The 12463-nt window shown below is 38.6% G+C and overlaps 1 protein-coding gene across 3 annotated transcripts in view; it reads left to right on the plus strand.

The window, feature by feature from the left end:
• The window catches only part of PTPN4 (protein tyrosine phosphatase non-receptor type 4), an 85478-nt gene that overhangs the window by 15561 nt on the left and 57454 nt on the right, over positions 1 to 12463 (plus strand). For all 3 annotated transcript variants that reach the window (XM_083737425.1, XM_083737426.1, XM_083737427.1), the window contains exon 2: positions 10328 to 10482. In XM_083737425.1, the coding sequence (XP_083593551.1) occupies positions 10345 to 10482 (138 nt within the window). In that variant the 5' untranslated portion in view covers positions 10328 to 10344. The remainder of the gene's footprint in view (positions 1 to 10327; positions 10483 to 12463) is intronic.

A 12463-nucleotide genomic window follows, 5' to 3' on the forward strand; every position in this document is an offset into this window, starting at 1 on the left:
AAAATGAAACAAAGCAAACAACCCCCACCCATTCTATGTGACAGGGAGATGTCTAAGTGCGAATTCCTGCCCTCGGTATGGTAGTTTGTTGCTTGTAGGTGAATTTAATGGAGGGAGCTTTCAAACACATGCTTCTTTCACCTGATTTTAAAGCAATGATGAGGGAATTGTTTGGCTTGATTGGTAACTGGGTTTGGCAAAATGTTCTCTGGATTTGTCCCTTCTTTCGTGGCACCTTGACTGCTGTAGTGGCAACAATCAAAGTACTTTTGGATCCCAGGAAATAATGTTTTACAGTCCACCTGATGTCCATGTTAAGGATTCAGACATCTTGAAAACTACATTTATTCGGGCTCCTGGTTGTTGGCATGAGTGTAGAAATGAAGCAAATGACTCTCCGGTGACACTTTGGAACCATTGCCAAGAAAGCTATTAAAATTTCACTTTTGGCTCCCTTTTTGAAACATAGTCAAGCATTGACTTCTGAGTTGCAACCTAAAACGAAAACTTTGGGACACTACTATTCCAAAATGGAGCTGTTGCTGGAAAGTAGTATTACATGCATATTTCTTCTCCATGATTGTTTAGATCAACTTTCAGGTACTGTACTATGTGTAAATCAGCCTATCATAGCTGGTTTTTGGTTTTGTTTTTTAACCAAATACCAGTATCTGATAGCTTTCAGTTTAACCTTTTTATTAGACTTTCTCCACCTGTACAGACATGCACAGTCCATCAGCATACAGATTGCATACAGTCTAGACACCATGAAACATCAAGTTTATCCATCAGAATAATGATATTATTAAAAATAACCCAAAAGGAACATGTATGTGTATGTGGAAAGACATCCTGCTGTATGTATGAATCTTAATGATTTTTTTAAAAAAATGTTATTTAGGTGGCATTTGTCTCTGTTTAGGTTGAGTGATATATACAGAGAACTTTTTTCTTTTCTTTGTACAGAGGAATTGTACAGAGAATTGTGTGTGTACATGTTGGACGGTTTTCTCAATGGAACATTTCAGTCTGAATGTTTGCACAGGTCACAAAGTCACTATACAAATGTGTTTTTTCACAATAAAAGGTTTCTAGGTATTTGCTTAAATTTATTCTTTCTTTTCAACCTGTTTTGAAAGCCCGAAAGGAGGATCCTATGTAGAGAGAATCATATGCTTAGGTATTATAAACGTTCTCTCACAGCCTTACCTTGTACTGCATGTTTAATGGTAACTACTAAAACAAGAAACCATTTTCCATATGGTAGTGACTCTTGCATGGGAAACTTCATTTGCAAGGCAGTCTCAAGATGTTACCTTTGTGTGCAGAATTGGGTAAAATAGTCTGCTGTATTCATTGTTTTTTATCTGCAAGTATCTGAGAAGTGAAGAAAAGCCTGCTGGATCAGCCAAGTGGCCTATATAATTCAGCACCCACTTCTTATGGTGGCCAACCAGGTGCCTGTGGAAAGCTCTCAACAGCACTCTCCCCTCCTGTGGCCCCTTGCAACCAATATTTAGAAACGTATTGCCTCTGACAGTGTAGGTAGAATGTATCCACCATGGCTAGTAACCTCTGATAGGCATATCCTCCATGAATTTGTCTAATCCTCTTGACACAGCAGGAGCCAGTGTGGTGTTCCACAGATACTGCTTGACTACAACTCACATCATCCCTGACCATTGTCCATGCTGGCTGGGGCTGGTTGGAATCCCAGCTACGTGTGGGAGTTACCCCTCCCCATTTAATGCCATTAAAGCAAATGAAATGGAGCTGTACACTGATCTTTAAAATTGTAAACCACCTTGAGTGCCTTCGGCAGAAAGGTGGTATATAAATGGAATGAATAAACTGAATGAATGAATGAATGAATGACTCTTCAGTTAACACAGGAAGTTTGAATTTTGTAATGATTGCAATATACGCAGAAATAATGTCACATGTGTGTGAAGTGGTTCTTAACTGAAGCAAAAATATTTCCCTGCATCAAAATTATATTAACCACTAAATCATAGAAGTATAGGGGGGAAATGTACATTGCAACGTTTGGGCACGATCCCTATGCATATTCATTTAGTTACATGAATGGAAAATGGGAGACTAATCTGTATACAGATGTAATGTTCAAAAATTAAAAAATCACAAGATCAGCGAAACCTGACATCTACAGAAGTAATAGGCTTTGTTTATTTGTTCATGGTAAATAGAAATATGGACTGCATAAAGCACAATGGCAGCAGAAGCACTGTTTCAAGAACTCATGACAACAAAACATCTGTAGCTTAAAATATGCAAATAAAAGCATGGTTTATATCTGAGGCTTCAAATCACTGAATTTGAAGACTTTGGAAGAATAGAACTTGGAACTGGCATTCTAGTCAGTGTCTCGTTATTTAAGCAGACTGCACTAAAAGTGAACATGCCCAACCAAATGTCTTAACTGAGAGCATCATGCAGCAGAACCTAAGGTGTAGGTTTATTTTCTTGCTTATTGCCTCCCCCTTTTTGCTTTCTTGTACTCCTATCACTTTCCCCATTACTTTCCAGCTCCTGAGTTATGCTTGTTCTCTAGAAGTGCAGAGATAGGGAGGAAACTGCTAGAAAATTAAAATCATGATTATGTTCAAGGGATGTTAATGGAAAGAGCTTAGATCACATTTTTTGTTCAACTGAAATGCTAAGTTGCAATCTGAATATTGGCTAATCATATTAAATAACAGGAGATAATTACCGTATTTTTCGCACCATAGGGCGCACCGGACCATAGGGCGCACCCAGTTTTTTGGGGGGGAAATAAAGGGGAAAACATTATTTCCCCCCCAGGCGCGGGGCTGGGGAAGCTCGAGCTTCCCCCGACCCCAGCCTCCAAACAGGCAGCTCTCTGCAAGCCGTGGGAGCGCTCCCGCTGCTTGCGGAGAGGTCCGCGAAGCCTGGGCGCGCTGAGCTCAGCGCGCAGACTTCAACATGCAGGCAAGTCTCCGCAAGCAGGGGGAGCGCTCCTGCTGCTTGCGGAGAGGTCCGCGAAGCCTGGGCACACTGAGCTCAGCGCGCGCAGGCTTCAACATGCAGGCAAGTCTCCGCAAGCAGGGGGAGCGTTCCCGCTGCTTGCGGAGAGGTCCGCGAAGCCTGGGCGCGCTGAGCTCAGCGCGCGCAGGCTTCGGCATGCTGGCAACTCTCCGCAAGCAGCGGGAGCCCAGCGCTGGGCTCCCGCTGCTTGCGGAGAGGTGTGCGAAGCCTGGAGAGCCTGAGGGGTCAGTGCGCACCGACCCCTCTCCCTCTCCAGGCTTCTGCGAAAAATACGGTAGTTCTTTTAGTTGTAGCAGGTCCTTGTAGCAAGCAGCTGAAAGGAACAGCAACTTGTTACAGAAATATCTGTGTTTCTGGTTCAGGGAAATCTAAGACAAAATTTATTCAAACCTGAAATGCAGAAATGAGAAAACAGAGGAGTAATTTGTGATGTTTTTAAAAGAGAATTTAATCCTATCTCTGTACATGTGCATGTCTGTCCTTAACTTTGTTTTCTGTTTGATTTGATTTACAGGTTATAGTTGACAAAATTAATGTTATCCTTAAGCATATACAAAGCTGGCAAATATAAATAGCTATAGAGCCATGTTTACAGAGTAGTTTAATAATAGTCTGACCCTTGGCTGCATGCATGGCAGCTTAGATCAGCATCACACACATTTTAGCCTTGAGTTTTACTCCTCAGGAGAAACCTTGAGCCATGTTGCATTACCTCTGTGCCTTGCCACATGTTGGCAGTCTTCAGAATCTTGAAAATCTGGATTTTATTAAGTATGTAATAACTCTGTGATTAATATTAAATTAATAGATTTTTAAACACAACAGGCCTGCTTGTCTTTTTAAGGTGAATTTTGAAAGTGTTAAGCAAAGATACAGTAAATGATCTTCATTTAGAGTTGCATGAATAGAAATTTCTTCATTGTTATATGTCATCTTCTCATGTAATATATCTATACTTTTTGAAAGGCAGGCATTCAAATATATTTATTTCTGTTAAACATCATGTTCCATAGCCTCAAGGCAAATGGTGACCTTATTCTGCTTATTATTTTAGTTTTCTTATTACATACATTTGCATATTAAAAGGTAAAGGGACCCCTGACCATTAGGTCCAGTCGTGACCGACTCTGGGGTTGCGGCGCTCATCTCGCTTTATTGGCCAAGCGAACCGGCGTACAGCTTCCGGGTCATGTGGCCAGCTTGACTAAGCCGCTTCTGGCAAACCAGAGCAACACACGGAAACACCGTTTAACTTCCCGCCAGAGCGGTACCTATTTATCTACTTGCAATTAGACATGTTTTTGAACTACTAGGTTGGCAGGAGCTGGGACCGATCAACGGGAGCTCACCCCGTTGCAGGGATTCGAACCACCAACCTTCTGATCGGCAAGTCCTAGGCTCTGTGATTTAACCCACAGCGCCACCCGTATCCCTATTTGCATATTATATTTGGTTAAATATATTTTTCTCATGATGCTGTTTTTCTGTCCTTGCCTTTTAAATGGGTCATTTAACATGGGCTCCAGGGAGCTAAGATCCATGCATTAAACACTTTTAAAAGAAGCTAAGAAATTTTCATCTTCCAAGTAGCACTTTTATGGGGTCTGAAATGGCGTGTCCCTCATGTTGCGTGTCCCTCATGTAGTCCTTCCTTCCTTTTCTTTTTGGGGGCATGTTAAGCCCTTATGAAGTAGCTTATGATTATGTTCACCTTCTTTTGACAGAGGAGCAAATTAAGCTCTTATAACTCTTAAACTCGGATATAATTTTAGGATTTCACACAGATTGCTTGTGGTTGTACTTTTCAGAATCCTTATGAATATTTAGTTTGATTGCCATAATATATACTGAAGAAATGTGCAACATTTGCCTCCCTCTCTATTTCTGTTTCTTCTGTGTGCTGCTTTCTCTTACCCATCACCTTTTTTATTGGCTGCAGACTTTCCTTCATCTTGCATGTTGAAGGCATACACATATTTGGGCTTCCATCTAAACAGCAGAAAAAAATAACAATTAGCTTTGAAGTCTGTGTGTCTTTTAGCAATATATATATAATAACTACTTTGGTCCATCTTTCCTTTTAAAAATAAGTATAATCTTTGGCCATTATAAGCACAGTAATAGCAAGAAATATATTCATTTCATAGAGAGATGTAGGGAAGAGAGACCTTGCATGGTGTTCCTTCCTTTGGGAGGAAGGCAGGGATATAAATTTAATAACATCGCCACAAAAACATTTAGGTAAAAGAGACGCCTTTTAGTAACACACAAAACATATGTAACCATGTTGTCCTATAAGAAATATATTCAAAAGATGGATTAGGCCAATGCCTTTCTTAGGGCCACCAAAAAGTCACAAATAGTGAAGAAGCTTTTGAGTTTTCCAAAACACTCTTATCAGGCTGCATGTTAAGTGGTGAGGTCGGGGAAGAGAAGAAAGTTGCTGCTGTGTGTATAACTCAGAATCACTTATGGCAGTGAAGGGGTGAGTACTGTGGGAGTGCACAGACCATAGATTTCAGTTCAGATCATGATTTCGCACTTCTGAAAACAGGCAGTCTCTGCCCAACATGCTTGTTAGGATGTCTGTTTCATTTTACCTTGATTATTCACTATTGATTTTTTTTATGGCCATAGCTCTTTTATCTATTCCAGACAGGAATAGATAAAATTTGCAGGCACACCAGCCCCTCTGGAGTGAATAAGGCTTGGCAAATTATAAACAAATATGTTCAGGGACTTTTGTGCTGAGCAAAGTTTAAAGTTTTAACTTTTAAAAAAGGAAATTTCTAACTTTATTTTGGGGTAGAATTGAATGACATTTGCAGGTAAGACCAGCCTTCTGAGGGCATGAATCCTCTGGACTGATTTCAGAAGGATAATGGCAGTGGTTTCCTGGAGGGGCAGCCATTACAGTTTTAGGAACCCTCCCCCCCCCAATCTTATCTTACTTACTGTTCTGTGGACATTGGTCTGAAAATTGCAGACTGGAGGGGTTTTCCTGTGTAAGAAACCTGCCAAATTGTAAGGAAATAGATTAAAGGAATGTTGTTCTAGATTTTATTGGGGGAGCTCAAAGAGAATCACTTTCTGGGTGAAATCATTCCCTCTTATTAGAAGCTTGACCTGTTGGTCACAAGAGAGTTCTAGTGTTTATTCCTTGGGTACTTTAGGGCGTGTAAACTTGGCAGCCAAAGAAAGTCAAAACAAACTTTCTTAATGAGTAATTCTAGAAGACTAACCTTGTATGCAGAAGCAGAAAGATAGTGCTGCGGTACCAAAGGACTTGAGCACGGCCATCCTTCATCTACATTTTAATTTATTCACAATACTTCTGCTTGTACATGCAAACCTGTCTGATTGTATTTTATATTTCTGAAGGATAAATATGCTGTAGCATACACAAGGGGAAAGTGTGAACCTCTTCATAAGAAATAATGCAGTAAACAGTTTACATAGCAACAAGGTCTGGGTGTATGGACCACATGGATCAAGTGTACATAGACTGAGTTCTACACTACCACTTTGGAAACATTGAATTAAAAGTATGAATAGCAGGAGCTTGGTGCTGCCTTTAGCACAATCTGTTTGGCTACCTGTTGTGTGGTTTCTAAAAATTACAAAAAATAAAAATAAAAATATGTACACCAGCCAGTTATGATACACATGGAGACTCCTGCAAGCAAAGTGAGCTGACAATGACTTCCATAGATATCTGAATTCATCATCAATAATGGATCCAAAATATACCAAGAAAATAGGATGAGGGAAAATGTAGAATAAACCAAATTATAGATAATGAAGCACCAAAACAAACACAGCAGCAAATTAAAAATTAAAAATAATGCTTTCTGGCTCATTCCCAACAGAGACAGATTTCTTGTGCATCATACTCTCTTTTTTTCAGCATCCCTAGAAAGCACACCAGTGACTCATAACCTTCCTAGTGTGTCTCCCTCTCGGCTTCCACTGCCCTGAGATCTGATCTCAGCAGCTAAAATGCAGCAACTAGGATTATGCTTACTTTCAAATCAAATGGGCCTTTTGGCAGCTCCAAATAGGTCTTTTGGCAGCATGTTGCAAGATACATGTGTCCCAGCTTAAGTCTGTTGCACCATCAGTACAGAGAATTTCATTCAAACATTTGTTCATGTGGCTTATTTTTTTAAGCCTAGACTCACTGCACTATATTGGATAGTAGTTGTTATTTGGTTGCATTTATTTTGACAATATACTTCATGGAATCTTGACACAGTATATCCAGATCTACAGCCTGTGTGCTGCATAACCTTGAACGCTGTAAACAAGAACAAGTTACAGTACAGTTGGACACTACACATTCAAATGAGTGTCACACAGGTCGAGGTTCATGATGGTCATTGCATGTATCTACAGTGGTACCTTGGGTTAAGTACTTAATTTGTTCCGGAGGTCCGTTCTTAACCTGAAACTGAAACTGTTCTTAACCTGAAGCACCACTTTAGCTAATGGGGCCTCCTGCTGCCGCCACACCGCTGCTTTGCAATTTCTGTTCTCATCCTGAAGCATAGTTCTTAACCTGAGGTAATATTTCTGGGTAGCAGAGTCTGTAACCTGAAGCATATGTAACCTGAAGTGTATATAACCCGAGTTACCACTGTATACACTTAGGACGCTAGCTTTCATATACATACACACACACATCATTTGTATACTGTCTCTGGGCAGTCTACAACATAAAAATTACATTAAAATAACAAATAAACACAACTATTAAATCAATCAATTGCAAACTGAGTAGAATGAGCATTTTCTTAAGTATAAAATTAAATATAGGAGGGACTGAAGGCACAAATGTCAGCTGCATACAGCATTATGTAGTAGAATACCCCATTACTTTTCTGTACTGTATACATACTCCAGGCAGGTAGAAATTGCTGGTGTAGAGCATTCTAGCTCCAGCTAGTAAACTTTGCCCCTGCTGGCTTTGTGATCACTAGGGTGTTGTGATCTGGAAAAAGAATCAGCTCTTTGCCTTTAAACTGCTCTCTTGCAGGTCCATGAAGGGAAAATAATTCTGTTGAATTTCCAAGGGGCTCTTTCCTGAGCTTTGTGGTTCCCTGCCAACAAGCATCAGTGTAAACTTACGGAGTGTTGACTTTCATTTAAGAACAAGTAGTGGTGCTTCTTCACAGATGTGTGTTTGTGTGAGTGTGTGTGTGTGTGTGTGTGTGTGGTAAAAAAAGCTTAATTTTAAAATGTAAGTGTGAGATAATTTATGTAGTTTTGAGCTGAATTCAGCATGTTAGAACTGAACTTTTAGTAACTAGGGAGGAAGCTATTGTATTTCTGAAATTATAATGGAGGCATAGCTTTAACAAATCCTTTTGGAATTAATTAATATGAAATTTAATTCATATTAATTAATTACATAGAAATTTAAAAAAATGTTTTACTCTTTGCTAATCTAAGTTTAAGCATGGGTCTAAAAAACTACAGTATTTTTTGCTCTGTAAGACTCACTTTTTCCCTCCTAAAAAGTAAGGGGAAATGTGTGTGCATCTTATGGAGCATAGCTATCCCAGAAGCCAGAACAGCAAGAGGGAGTGCTGCTTTCACTGCGTAGCGATCCCTCTTGCTGTTCTGGCTTCTGAGATTCAGAATATTTTTTTCCTTGTTTTCCTCCTCCAAAAACTAGGCGCGTCTTGTGGTCTGGTGCGTCTTATAGAGCGAAAAATACGGTATTTTTTGTACCTGCAATGTATCTCTTTATCTTCTTTGAACAACAGATCCACATGCCACATCACAAATTTTCTTGGTTTTCAGAAATGGTTCCCTTATGACGGGGGGGGGGGGGGCTGCTCTTTGAGCAACAAAAGTTTGAAGACTCCTTGTGTTATTGAACTAGTGCTGTGGTACTCTTGTCCTTATTCTCAGTTTATAACTAGCAGGGAATAAAACCCATTTTTGGTTCTACAGATGTTCTTTTAGCTTCATCTCTATTTAACTTCCTGGGGCAATTCTGGTTCTTCTCTAGTAAGAGTTCTTTCAGCAAAGCAAAAAATGTACTTAGCCAGTGCAGAACCTTTGATCTACTCTATTGACTTTTATATTTTGTTTAACTCTGAAGATTAATCTGTAGTTTGGCATGACAAGCTTTGCTTACATTTATATTTATACTGTTTGCGTTATAACTTTATAACCTGCATTTCTGAAAGCTTTTTTAAACTCAGTGATGTTTACTGTTGCAACACTGTAAAACTCTGCATTTGGGTACTTGGATTGTGTTTGATGTTACATGCACTAAAAGGAGTTAGCTTTCCATGTTCATAATGTTAAGTTTGTTTTCTGTCTTCTACACTATTCATAAACCTTTATAAAGCAGTTGTTTGAAGAAATGAGCCCAGTAAGTTTGCAAAATACATATTGGACATAGTACTTGAAAACCTGGTCTCTGGAAAGGTGGCTACTTAAAATTCCACCTTTCAGAATTAGATGTCAAAGCTATAACTTAAATAAAGGAGAGAGGTGGTACTTAGGATTGCTTTAAACATTAATTTACTGCTGTGAACTAATGTGGGGAAATCATGAAGTTTGGTGTGGCTTTCATTCTGTTTAGGACACAACTTCATTCTCATTTCCATTATGTTGCATAATATATAAGAAATTTAAAAGGATAATTTACATTTTAGGAGCACATACAGACTAGAGTGAGATGATTGCCATCCGAACCTCTTGTCATATGGCTGTGTATGGTTGTCGTAACACATTTCATAAAATCTCCATGGCATTGCTAGCAGCTTTTTCAAAGGTGCACTGCTGCCATGATTTTTTCATAGTAGATGGGTGGTGTGAGATTTGCTTAAAACAACAGTATGGATCCATCACCATATGGAAGCAGTACTTGGATTTTACACTACATACATGAAGTTGGCCCCTCAAAGACAACTAAGGATTTTACAGAGATTGCCCCATAATCTGTGCTTTATTTGCTCTTTCCCGCATTTTCCTCCAGAACGTTTGGATCTATTTTACAACACAGACTTTCTAAACTTAAAAAAATAAATTTTAGAATATATAATTATGGGTGGCTGTGAGATAATATTGTAATGTTCTTTCCTAAATAAGAAAGGGTCAAGTTAAAGTTGGCGTTCAAGGATGGCAGAAATTTGCTAGTTTCAACTTGAAAGGAAAAATACCTGTATTCTGTAAAACTAAGTAGAATATATTTGATACAATAATTGGGATTAGCTTTTATTATTAAACCCAACTTCTGAATTATCAAGGTTAAATTGTTAATGATCTTTGTTCTCCCCTTAAGACGTTGTGTGGACAGTAATGACCGCACGTTTCCGATTGCCTGCTGGCAGAACCTACAATGTACGAGCATCTGAGCTGGCACGAGACAGACAGCATACAGAGGTGGTCTGCAATATTCTTCTTCTGGACAATACTGTACAAGCATTTAGAGTTAACGTAAGTATAATATTTTAGGAAACATGTTGTATCTCATTTAGAATTGCCTCATAGTAGAGTCCTAAGCTTTAGAAAACATGCTCTTGATTTTGCATATTTAGTTAATCAATAGTATACATTAGCCATCCATTTACTTACATTAACATGATCATTAATTCAGAGTCCTTTCCTAAGGGCCTCCTGTTTTTGTTTTGTTTTTTTGAAGAGGCTTCTCAGCAGGGAATGGCCTGAGGAGGATATGGGAAATTCACCTTGCATGAGTGCTGGCACTAGGTACATACATGTATATAGTGTTTTAAAGACTTTGCAGAACACAGTATTTTAGTAGGAACCTTTGCAACAAATAATATAGCTAAAAATGTTTTTCCTCTTGTTATACCCTGAAAATGATTCCTTACTTAAATAAATATGATGAGACCCAAATAAAGGTCGATATTCAGCTAGAATAAGAATAAATTTGAATGTTATATATTTTATATTAGTGCATTCATACAATTTAGAAATTATTATTTATTATTAAAAAGAGTTTAAAGCAACTTACAGTTACAGAAATAAGATGGGTCTTAATTCATCTCAAGTGTTAAAAGCCAGAGGTGTGTTAAAATGCACTCCTTCGGACATTGTCCCAAAGCATCTTTTACAAAAGACATTTGCAGTACAGTTGTATGCAGATTTTCTCAGAAGTCCCACAGTGTTCAACAGGACTTACTCTCAGGGAAGTGCACATATGATTGCTGCCGTAATGGTTTACTCTGATTATTGTAACCTTATTTCATGTATTCAAAACAAAAGCATATAACTACAAATAACTCCATATTTAACAATTTTATTATTGCTCCTTGTGTTAAAAGTCAAATGGAGTTACTATTTTCCCTGCCCACTGAGTGCTGGATACACATATATTTTAAGGTTACTTTGCAAATAAGTTTGAGCTTTATGAATATTTCAGCAGTAGCCAATAATTTAACTGGTCTGTCAGTAATAAACCTACAGAGATGACCTTGATCTTTGCTGAATGGAGGCAGCTTATGACTGATTTAGACCAATGATGGGTTTTACAGTTAAAACTTAGGAGCTTTATCAAAACACGTGTCCAAATAATGCATCTTTTTGTAATGAGCAAGCTATAGAAATGCATTAACACACAGATTTGTGGAAAAACAAAATGCCAAAAGGCTCCTTAGGGCACTGTTCAGACCCCTAAAATTTACAAAGGGAAAATGTATTGCGAAATAGCTTTTCCGTGTCAAATCTTTCTCAACTTTTTTGGTCCTCGGCATTTATTGTGCACAGAAAGGAAGTTCTGCATAAGTAACTTGGCCAACAGGCCAAAGCATGCAAGGTAGCGTGAAAGGAAGCACATAGTCTGGAATGCGTGAAAGAAACAAAGGAGTGGTTAGGAAGCAAACCTATGTGGTTTCGGAGGTAGAAACATGACTAAAGTATTTTAGGCAGGGGCAGACTTGCTTAGCATTTTTATGGCCACAAGGCTGCATTGTAATATGGTGGCAGTAGACAAGTCATCTGAATTTGAGACATATAGGAACATGTCATCTTTTGAGCAAGCCAAATTTGGCTGTCACATTCAGTTATACTTTGCAAATGAAGACATGTTTAAAATAAATATTTTGAAATATGCATGCTCTTTTGTTTTTATCAGACAGTTTGTATTCTTGGGCCGTGAGTAGCTGACAAGAGAAATTGTATGTCAATCTGGTCCTTTAGCTTTAAGTAAATTAAGAGGTTCTTTTCAGATGCTGTGACTGATAAAATTTCAGGGAACTGTTTTCAGAATTGGCATCACTTTGAAAGTCTCAGCTCCTTGCTTCACTGGCTTTATAGCCACAAAAGACAAGGTAAAGCCTGTGCTATGGAAGCATAATGCGTTTCAGAATTCAAAGATCTGAAAGATTCACACTAGGATTAAAAATGCATAACTGGCATATATATAGTCATGTACCTGGTTTGGTTTCTGTAAATG

The sequence above is a fragment of the Podarcis gaigeae genome (assembly GCF_964106915.1).
Source record: "Podarcis gaigeae genome assembly, chromosome: 1".
NCBI classification, from domain to species: Eukaryota; Metazoa; Chordata; class Lepidosauria; order Squamata; family Lacertidae; genus Podarcis; species Podarcis gaigeae.